At 40.0% G+C, this 11,634-nt stretch overlaps 1 protein-coding gene across 2 annotated transcripts in view; it reads left to right on the forward strand.

The window, feature by feature from the left end:
• LOC126243961 (putative inorganic phosphate cotransporter) overlaps positions 1-11,191 on the forward strand; it is a 212,832-nt gene extending 201,641 nt beyond the window's left edge. For both annotated transcript variants that reach the window (XM_049948201.1, XM_049948202.1), the window contains one exon: positions 9,795-11,191. In XM_049948201.1, the coding sequence (XP_049804158.1) occupies positions 9,795-9,829 (35 nt within the window). In that variant the 3' untranslated portion in view covers positions 9,830-11,191. The remainder of the gene's footprint in view (positions 1-9,794) is intronic.
• Positions 11,192-11,634: the final 443 nt, after the last annotated feature.

Here is an 11,634-nt window from a genome sequence, read left to right on the forward strand (position 1 = left end):
ATCCAGGCACGGTCCAGTCCCCAGGGGTGCGACATCTTGATTGAAGAACGGCAATGAATGGCAGACTGGAAGGTGACAGTGGCGGCAGTTCTAGTGTAGTTCATCGGTACTGGGCTTGCAACATCACTGCCTTCTACCAGCCTGGTGTGAGCTTAAATCCTTGATGTGCAAAGTACTGCATCTTCCCAATTGGCTGCTTGGCTGGGCCACAGAAGCAGACACGGTCTTGACCAGCGCAGGCTGATGCTAGCTGTGTGCGATGAATGAGATTTGATGATATACTTGCTGACCTCATGGCCTTTCCATGGTTCGAGTGGAGCCATAATCATTTGAATTGTGCAGCTGGCAGCCATTTGGCTGCTGGACCTCTGTGTTAGGCATGCCACAGCAACCCTCTCCTCCTAGAATGGGGGTGTTGAGGTGGAGACAAGTTGTTGTGGCCTCACTGAAATTGATCCCTCCAATACCAGGAGGGGGGAGAGAGGGGTGGGGGGGGTGAAGCTCCAGCTGACAGATTGATGGCCATTGGAATGTCCTGCTGGGGCAGCTGTTGAGTTGCTGGTGGTCAGATAGTCCTTCCAGGCTGGCACCTGGTCATTGCCAGCTGCTGGTACAGGGGTTTTTGGAACAAATAGTGGTGTCAGACTTTCTGTCAGTTCTGAAGGTACCCATGATGGGTAAATTTGGTTAAGGTGGCACTTGTTTTTCGACCCATCAGTATATGTGATTTCTACCTTGGCCCTTCCGAGGAGGTGCTAAATGGTGGCTGGGATGCATTATGGCCTACACCTGCCCACACCTGGCCTTGTGGGGCATACCTGTGATGGTGTAGGCGGGGGTTGATGTGATTGAACTGTTGGGTGGATGATGGATAGTTGAGGATGTAATGGGCATCCATGTATATTTTTTCCACAAATTGTTCAACTTGAATATAATGCACATTCATATGTGAAGAAGAGTGGCAGATCTCCGCTTTATGTCCTGTTTTGCCACAAGATTTTCATCTCACTTTTCGAAAATGAGATTGCTGGCATGTGTGTTGTATGAAACATTGCATGCGTGATGGGAGTGGCTATTGTGGGCAGCCTCTTAGGGGTACCCCATCCTGCTTGTGGAATACCGTTGGGGTCCACAGGCAGGCATGGCTGACGTGGACACAAACACCAAGGTGAGATCCTACAGGGCTGCTGAAGAGTGGAGCAACTGTTCATATGCACAAATAATTGGGAAACACACATCAAATGAAGAGTCCTTGAGTTTAAGGAGATACTGCCTCATTGTTTCGTTGAGAGCATGCACTGGAACCATGTTTATATCTAGCAAGGAAGCATAAGATTAATGGCACTCTCTATTAGTACACATGAATTTACAGTCTCTGTAATGGGCCAATACAATCATGGCATGACTCTGATTCTATCTTTTAACAGCTAAAAAACTTATGCCTCCCTGCCTCAATGTGGATCTGTGAATTGAGGCTAGCCTTGATGTATCATAGGCGAGGGCTTGGGGCTCTGCTTGAGGGTGTAGTTGTTTAACTAATTGGAACACTGAAGGACTTGCATGAGCCAGGAGGAAAGTGTGGGCTACAGGTCACCTGTAAACTTATAAATGCAGAAGTATGGGTAACCTAGCTGTCCTAAGGTTCCACCTTCTGGTCAAAGGGCAAGGCACTTGATGAAGATTCCAAACCAATGAGTCTATCTGTGTTAATTGGCCCAACACTAGTGGCTTGAACTGGTATATAATCTCCAGCCTTGACACCAACCTCTCATTAGTCTGCTCCATCTGCTGGAGAAGTATGAGTACAAGTTTTTTGATATCCACTGTCTCTGTTGGAGCTGCCATGGAGAATAAAAAAATCACCAGGTCATTTTCTGCAACAGCATGTGTAAAACACAGTTTTTAACTTATCACCATTATTATATATGACACAACTGTTACATGGAATCTAAACTGGAAAAATGTTTATTGACACTATTACACTGAATGTGCACAGTTGAGCATATAGCTAAATATTAACAACACAAAAAAATGCTTCTTGAAATGTCTTTCACAGTCAGTTAACACCGTAGAAATTAAATACTTCATCGAACACTTACTGTGGCAAGAAGAGCTATTTTTGACCCCTGTAGTAAACAGTCCATTTTTGAAAATGAAATGGAAATGAAGTCCCATGCTTCTTTACAGAGCGTAGGGGAACGATGCAGGAGACCTGCACCGCTTTACTAGGCAAGGTCCTAATGGAGGTGGTTTGCCGTTGCCTTCCTCCGACCGTAATGGGAATGAATGATGATGATGAAGATGACACAACAACACCCAGTCATCTCGAGGCAGGAAAAATTCCTGACCCCGCCGGGAATCAAACCCGGGACCCCGTGCTCGGGAAGCGAGAACGCTACCGCGAGACCACGAGGGGCGGACAAACAGTCCATTTTTACAAAATGTCAATAACAGGAAAACAAATAACCAAGTCCCTTGCTGAATAACAGCTAAAGGTCCAACAAGCCACTGTGGAGCATACTCGTTGGGAACACTATGTCTGCGCAAAGCACAAGTAATGAAAACTTTAATGTTCCTAGTTACAATCACAAAAACAAGCAGGCATGCTGAGCTGGCAGAGTCCAGTCACCAGGGGCATGGTGTTTTTGGTTGAAGAGCAGCAGTGGACAGTGGACTGGAAGGCGATAGTGGCAGTGGTGCTGGTGAAGTTCATCAGTTATGGGCTGGTGATGTCATTGTCTTCTGCTGCACAGGTCTGAGCCTAAATCCATGATGTGCAGAGTGGTACATCTTTCTGATTGTCTGGGTTGCGGAAGCAATAGTCTTTATTGGCACACACTGATGCTAGCTGTGTGCTATGATTGAAATTTTGGCACGGCCAGCGCCATCGCAGTCTGATGGTCTGTTCAGTGACTTTTTAGCCCTGCTGGGTTCAAGAGGAGCTGCAGTCATTTGAATTGTGTGGAGCTGGCAGACATTTGGCTGCTGGTGCTCCATTGTAGGAACAACACAGCACCTGTTTTGAATCCTTCGATGACCACTAAAATCTACAGCTACATCTATGCTCTAGAAGCCACTTCTGGTTTGTGGTAGAGGATATTTTGTGTACCACTGTCACTTCCCCCCTTTCCTGTTCTAATCACAAACTACCTGATGGAGGAATTATTATTGATAATCCTACTTGAATAGCTCTAATTTTACCTCTATGGACATTTTGCAAGACATTTGTAGGAGAAAGCAGTATATTGAATGACTCTTCCAGGAAGGTAAACACTTCAAATTTCAACAGTAAACCACAATGTGATGTACAGCAGTTCACTTGTAATTTTGCCATTGTCATTTTCTGAGCATCTCCTTGGTGCTTTCATGTTAAGTAAGCAGAGTTGTAATGAAATCCACAGCTCTTATTTGGATCTTCCATCTTTCCTTTATCAATCCTATCTGCTACAAATCCCACACTGCCAATGTATCAATATTTGAGGATTGGTCATACGATGGCTTTGTTATGTTCTTCATGAGTGGATTACATTTTATGATGGTTCTGCCAGTGTTATCTCAGTCTGGGATCTGCCTTATTTACAATTAGATTTATGTGGTTACATATACTCCCATATATTCAGTGGGTTATGTAAGAAGGAATGATGGCCACATGGGCTAAAATAATAATGAATTTAGTGGATGTGACTGCTTCCAGTGATTGTTCTGAAATTGTGTAATCATAAAATAATGTGACTTTCTGCTGATTATCTGCAATATGTTACATTTATTTATGTTGGTCAACTGCCAGTAGCCGGCCGCTGGTGGCCGAGCGGTTCTGGCGCTACAGTCTGGAACCGCGCGACCGCTACGGTCGCAGGTTCGAATCCTGCCTCGGGCATGGATGTGTGTGTTGTCCTTAGGTTAGTTAGGTTTAAGTAGTTCTAAGTTCTAGGGGACTTATGACCTCAGCAGTTGAGTCCCATAGTGCTCAGAGCCATTTGAACCATTTTTTGAACTGCCAGTACCTGCAATAAGTGTTGATCCTCTGCTGGTATTTATGCACTTCGTCACTTTTAATAGTGTTTTGACTTCTTTGTATACAACAGCATCATCCTTGAAAATCCTAATAGACTTTGCAAACTTCGTATGTATATTATGAAAAGTAATGGTCCTATAACACTACCGTATGGTATACCAGAAGTTACTTTTATGTCTGAAGAGTTCACTTCATTGAGAATGACATGCTCTGTTCTGTTTCTCAGGAACTCTTCAATCCAGTCACATAGCAGGTCTGATATTCCCTATGTTCTTATTTTGTTCATGAGGTGGGAGTGCAGAACTGTATCTAACATCACTTTCTGAAAGTCAAGGAACTTGGCATAATCTGAGGTTATCTGATGGCTTCTGGATTTTGTGAATGAGCAGAGAGAAAGAGAGTGGGAGAGAGAGAGAGAGAGAGAGAGAGAGAGAGAGAGAGAGAGAGAGAAAATGGTTCAAATGGCTCTGAGCACTATGGGACTCAACTGCTGTGGTCATAAGTCCCCTAGAACTTAGAACTACTTAAACCTAACTAACCTAAGGACAGCACACAACACCCAGCCATCACAAGGCAGAGAAAATCCCTGAGAGAGAGAGAGAGATCGATTTCAAATGATCGTTGCTTGCAGAATCCATACTGATTCCCAAAGAGGAGTTTTTTTTCTTTTTTTTTGTCTCTAGAAATATCATCATAGGTGAGCATTAAATGTGTTCCAAAATTCAACAACATACTGACATCAGTAATAAAGCCCTATACTTTTGTGCATCTGTTCAATGACCCTCAAATGTTTTCCTGATGACCAGAGACTGTGTGGTACTGGGGTGCAAGACTCACACGTCTCTCTCGAGTGATTTACGTATTGTGTGCAGCCGATCTTCTTCTCAGGACAGACGGCTGTGTCGATCTTCGCAATGCTTCTTCTCCAAAGATTTTGTGCTGGTGAGGGAAATGATACTGAACTACTTCTCTTCTTTTGAAATGATTTCTTACTCTCAGAATACTTTCATATCAACTTTGCTATATTTTCATCTTCACAATAAAACAACTACACAAGTTTCACATGCGCTTTCAAGTCTCACAAATCATCCAGTCTGGAATACCTTAGTACTTAACATATACCATTACAGTCTCTAACATATACCATTACAGTCTCATTTGGTTTTAATAAACCTTGTTAAAACAGTTCTTGCTCCTAGAAAGTCGAACAACAGAGTATATATGAGTCTCTAGGTAAAACCTATTTCATTTGTTCCCAACAGTCCCTACTATTTCACTGCACCAAAGAGTAGCCCTTGATTACTCCTCGTACTGGTCATATGGCTTCTAAGGCATGTGCGGCCACCACTTGTCAGTTCCCATAGACCGCCACAACTTTAGTCTTCTCGTAACACACGCCTGTCCTGCACACACACAAACTGTGGCGCAGTAGGCACATTTCCACTCTCACACACTCATCCTTAAAATATCATGTGTTTGAGATGGTGAAATAAGAGTGTCTCTAGAATTTATCCCGGAGTTCTCGAAGTAGAACAACCCTTCTTGGAAACAAGAATGACCTGTACCTATTTTTTCAATCACTAAGAATGCTGTGCTCCTCTGGCAAACGACAGTACATTGCTGCTGGAAGAGGAACAATTACTTTTGCATACTCTACATAGAATCCTATCAGGTCCAGTTGGCTTTCCTCTATTGAGTGATTCAAATGATGTCTGTCATATGATCATTTATTTCAGTATCTGTAATTTTGATACGCATGAGAAGATTTAAAGGAGGAATTGCAGTAGGAACTTACTCAGAGAAACAATTTTGAAAAAATAAATTTAGTATTGCAGTCCTTTCTCTGTCATCTTCTCTTTCAGTGTCACTATGCTCATTGTGGGTGTGGGAGATGGCTTTGATCCATTTTCTGATTTAACATAAGATCAGAACATCTCAGAATTTTCTGTCGGAGTGGTAGATTGAATTTTGCTTTTGATTTCATTGAACGCTTCATGCATGGCTCTCTTTAAGCTAATTTTGGTTTTGCTCAGTTTTGTTTATCTAAAAGGTTTTGGGTGAATTTGAAACTGCAGTGAAGCTCTCTCTCTCTCTGTTTTTGGAGCAGCTGACTAACATGGCTGTCGAAACATATTCAGAGCTCAAATACAAAGAAGTAGATCAAACATAATTACTTCCTCCACACTAACCAGGATGGATTCCACAAACACTGGTCATGCAAAACCCAATTTTCACTTTCCTAACATGACATTCTGAAAGCCATGGATGATGAAAATCACATGGGTGCAGTAATTCAGAATTTGACTTTGTATCACAACGATGCTTATTAACTGAAGTATGATTATATGAGGTGGCAAACAAAATTTGTGACCGGGTCAGGTATTCCTCAGTAGAGAGAATGCCACACGTCATCTTAATTAAAGAGTCATGAACAGCCTTAGAAATGTCTAACAGTGTGTACCCTTACTGCTCATGTTATATGCTAATGATATGATAGACAATATTAATGGTAACCTCAGAACTTTTTTAGATGATTTAACTATGTATCTACAATGAAGTACTATCTGAAAAACAGACAGTTTTCCAAAGGTTGGCGGTTTACTTTATGTTCAGAAATGTAAACTGTGCCCTTCATATGACACAAAAAAGAAATATGATGTGACTGCAGTTTCAATGAATCACAGTTGGGATCAGTCGACTCATACAAATGGCTAGATGTAACTATGAGGGTCATTCAGAAAGTGAAGGACTCTTGTTTTGACATGTGATCATGTCACCCCATCGCCACCACTGAGTGACCACTGACCTAAGTACTCATCTGCTTAAGTTTGGTGGCAGGTATGATCTGATACACTTGCTTACTACTTAGTTGTGCAGTTTTAAAATGTGTGACAAAATTGATGATCCCCTCAAAATGTGAGGTGCTTAGTGTTATCTACTTTTTAAATGTGCAGAATTTATAGATGGGTAACTGAGGTCAGTTTGGAAGTGGTATATCATATTTAATGGCGAATAGGAGACTGGCCATGTGAAGATTGGCTGTTCACATGAAGATCACTTGGTCTGGCTCTGAGTGGTGATTGATGGACTCAAAGCAAGGACTGAAAGAAAAATCCAAGAAGATAGGCATTTCACAATTAGTGGACTGCACTTACTCTTTCCAGATATTTCAAAAACTGTGTTGTAAAAAGATCATTAGTGCAGATCTGGGCTATAAAAAAGTGTGTGCCAGGTGGGTTCCTATAATTTGGCCATACAGACACAAAACCAAACAAATGGCAGCTGCATTGACATAGTCACTGTGAAAAGGATGGTGATAAATTTTTGATTCACATTGTTACTTGTGATGAGACTTGGACATCACATTTCACATCAGAAACAAAGCAGCAGATAATGGAATGGTGTCACTTGCAATCCCAAAACAAACCAGAAAAGCAAAACAAATTTTGAGTACAAAAAAGGTTATGGCTGCAGTGTTTTGTGATCAGAAGAGTTTCCCACTCATCAACTATGTGTCTATAGTGAGACCATAATTGCAGCGGCTTACTGTTGGACTCTTCAGTGACTTCACTGTGGCCTTAAAAACAAGCAGCGTGGAATGCTAACCAGTTGCAGTCATTGTCTTTCATGATAATGCATGTCCACATACAACAAGTGACAAAGGACTTGCTTCAGTGGTTACAATGAGAAATGTTTCAACATCCGCCATACAGTCCTGACTTAGCCCTAAGTGATCATCCCCCAAATTGAAAGATCGTGTTTTTTTTTTTTTTTTTTTTTTTTTTTTTTTTTTTTTTTTTTTTCTCTTTTTTTTTTCCAGTGGACAATGCTGTGGTGGTGATGGTGAACTTAAAAGAGCTGTTAACCAGTGCTTCAACAACTTGGTGGCAACTGACTATGCAGAAGACAAAGAAAAGCTGGTTGAAAAAAATGGTTCAAATGGCTCTGAGCACTATGGGACTTAACATCTGTGGTCATCAGTCCCCTAGAACCTAGAACTACTTAAACCTAACTAACCTAAGGACATCACACACATCCATGCCCGAAGCAGGATTCGAACCTGCGACCGTAGCGGTTGTGCGGCTCCGGACTGAGCGCCTAGAACCGCTAGACCACCACGGCCGGCAAAAGCTGGTTGAACAGTATGACTAGGTTGAAGAGTAGCTTGGGTATCAAACTGTATGTAAAATACAGTTTTGTTTAATTACATCAAATAAAAATTTCTGTAGAAAAAACATTCTTTACTTTCCAAAAGAGCCATTTCATTTGTGGGAATATACAATGGAAAGATCACAGTGGCTCAGTCATAGGTAAAGCTGTTGGTAGACTTTGGTTCATTGGTAGGACATTGAGAAAATGCAGTCATTCAACAAAGGAGATTAATAGGAACACACTTGCGTGACATGGCTTAGAATACTGCTCATGTGTGGGATCCATAACAAACAGGGCTAATAGGGAATATTGTACATATACAAAGAAGGCAGAATGAATGATCACAAGTGTGTTTGAGTCATGGAAGAGTGTCACACAAATCCTGAAGAACTTGAAGTGGCAGATGATTGAAGTTAGATGCCTGCTATCCATGAAAAGCCTACTTACAGAGTTTTGAGAACCTACATCAGCTATCCCTTAGCAGCCTTTTTAAAAATTTCAAGAATGAGTAATAAGAGACAAATCTGGGAATGTGCTATGTCTGCCTTTGTATTGCTCCCATAGGGACCAAGTATACAAGATTAGACTAATCAAATCATACATAGAGGTGGTATAGCAGCCATGAATGGAATGGGAAGAAACCCTAATGTGTGGTATAATGAGAAGTACCCCCTGGCCTGCACTTTGCAGAGTACAGTTGTAGATGTAGAAATTTGGTCTCAGAGCAGCTGTTGAAGATTTTATGAGCAAGTTAATAGTGTCAACACAGACCACATAATAATAATTTCATACAAAATATTAAGTGAGGTGGAAAGATTTTGTATCCGTGTGAAGAGCTGTTGTTTGAAGAAGGGGAGTCCAATAATTATGCAGTTAGAAATGTTGATGATTAACAAAGTAACAGAAATGGATGCAGTGGTTTTGCTGAGGGTGTTTGTGTATGCCCAAACAAACCGTAGGAGTAGAGATGCACTGCCATAATTAAAAAATATTTATCTGACTTTCCATTTACCTTCCCTCTTGCACTCCTATAACTATTTCTCTGACACTTCTGATGCCTTCACTTAACATTCTTATTTCCCATTCCACCTCTTTGTCCATGCTCAGTGGGACCTGAGCTGACATCCTGCCTAGTTTCCCTCCAGCCCTCCACAGTTCTTATTCACAGATATCGATTCTTTGTCACCTAGAATTTCGTCATTCTCTTCCTTCTACACTATGATACCCTCTCCCCTTCTACACTACTGACTACCCCGTGGTTCTTTATCCAGACAGCACCTAACTGCCTATCATCATTTTCTGTTCTGTGATCTCAAGTTTACAAAAGACCAGGCATTCTATAGATTTTGATAAAACATGACAACTTTAGATACATAGAACCATTTTAGATGTACAAGAAAAAAGGATAAATAACTCACAACCAAGCATGACAATGTAAAGGAACAAAGGCTAAGTCTCTCATAACCAAGCATCAATAATGGCTCTTGATCTAAAGAACACAAAGAATGTGTGTGTTCATATGTGTATGTATTTGCCTGACATAAATCTTTTTTATTTCAGTAAACTTGCTTACCATACTTGTAAAACAGTTTCAGAATTCTTAATTGTTTTATGCTTATTTTTACAGAAAACACTGAGTCAGCCCCCACTGAAAAGGCATAATGCAGGGGATGTACTGCTTCAGTAAAAGAAGTTACTGATGGATCTTGATGAAGTGATGTCATCAACAGTTAATTGTATCACTCAGCTGACACTGAAAATGATATTACTGACATTTTTAAGCTAGTGAAGCAAAAACAATGTTACAATGACAGTTGAGTCAGCAAAATGACTTTGTGTGCCACGACTAGTTGTGGTGAATGAGCAAATATCATTATAAAAGCACCAGTACTGAATCTCATCAGCATAACATCAAAATTTATTTTGCAGAAGACAAACTGAAAGGGAAAAATAATAAAGTGTACACTGTCGTGATTGGATTTGAACACTTATTTCCTGATGAAAACTGTTTAACTTCAAATATTCAAGATTTGGTACAACTGTTTTGTTATGCTGTCAGTCTGATTGCTGCCTGCATTTTATAAACATAAATACATAAAATATATCATACATCAGAATTTTACCTCCTTTTATTGTAACCTGGGCAACATATTCAGCTGAAAAGATAAAAATGTACAAACAATGTAACAACAGGGTTATGGAGTTTGAGGTGCACAATTATTTATGTGAAAGAAGATAAACAAACATGAAATTAGTAATGTGTGCTTTAGTATCACATCAATTATTAAGAGAATATAACAGCAGTGATTCACGTGTTTAATCTAATCTGGAAAACATTTTGTGTAAGTATGTTGACAGTTTCTCATACTGGATATGGGAAAACATGTGCTTATATTTCAAATATAGTTTCTAACAGAATAAGTATTTTACTTTCTTCTGGTGTAGAACTGAAATACTGGCAGAATAGTTTTACTGATATGAAATGGACATATCAGCTGTAAATTATTCTTCACTTCATATAGTAAATTTTAAATTATACTGTGTCATTCTATTTTTTTGAAAAACTGATTAACCTTTTTTTAAACTTAAGGTATAAAGTCTGATTTTATAAAGTTAGAGAAAGTTCCACTTATCATGTTATGAAATTATAAAAATTTTAGGGGCAAAAGATTTCAAGACATAACTTTTTTGGGTAATGGAAATTTTAGTCATATGTTCCAGGAAGCTTTCCTCTACATCTCATAATTTCACCTATGGTATTTCTATCAGATAAAGAAGCAAATATAGTAAGGAAAGTTATGGCAGAATGTTATAAGCTCTCCTGAATAATTAGGTTGAATCTGTGTGTTACTGGTTAGCTCTAGTTTACTTTCTAGTAAACCAGAGTTTACTGCTGACTCTTTCTAAGACACTATCATTAACAGTATTTGCAGCCAGTACCAGTTGGGTATGTTCTGAAACAACTAGTCTCTCAAATGAACTACTGTAAGTAGTCTTGTAAAAAGTGTTCCTGTTTTGTAAAATATATGCAATTTGTTAAAAACATTTGTTCCCTCTCCATATTTATTATCCTTTTATTAACTTTTAAATAAGATATGCTTTTCAAAACTGTCTGTGCGGATTTTAATGCTATGGTGGAATGGATAGAAACTTGTTTCATAGAAAAAGAAGCTATGGGATATGAACAAACAAGATGAATTTCAGATACAAACTCACTATGAACATCTACAATAATAAAAACATTCAGACCAATGCAAAACTAAAACATTACATGGCAGTGATCTGACCTGAATTATTATAAACAGAAAAAGTCTGAATCTTGTATAAATAGGATTACTTAGGGCCGGCCGCGGTGGTCTCGCGGTTCTAGGCGCTCAGTCCGGAACCGCGCGACTGCTACGGTCGCAGGTTCGAATCCTGCCTCGGGCATGGATGTGTGTGATGTCCTTAGGTTAGTTAGGTTTAAG

The sequence above is a fragment of the Schistocerca nitens genome, chromosome 1 (assembly GCF_023898315.1).
Source record: "Schistocerca nitens isolate TAMUIC-IGC-003100 chromosome 1, iqSchNite1.1, whole genome shotgun sequence".
In the NCBI taxonomy this organism is placed as follows: Eukaryota; Metazoa; Arthropoda; class Insecta; order Orthoptera; family Acrididae; genus Schistocerca; species Schistocerca nitens.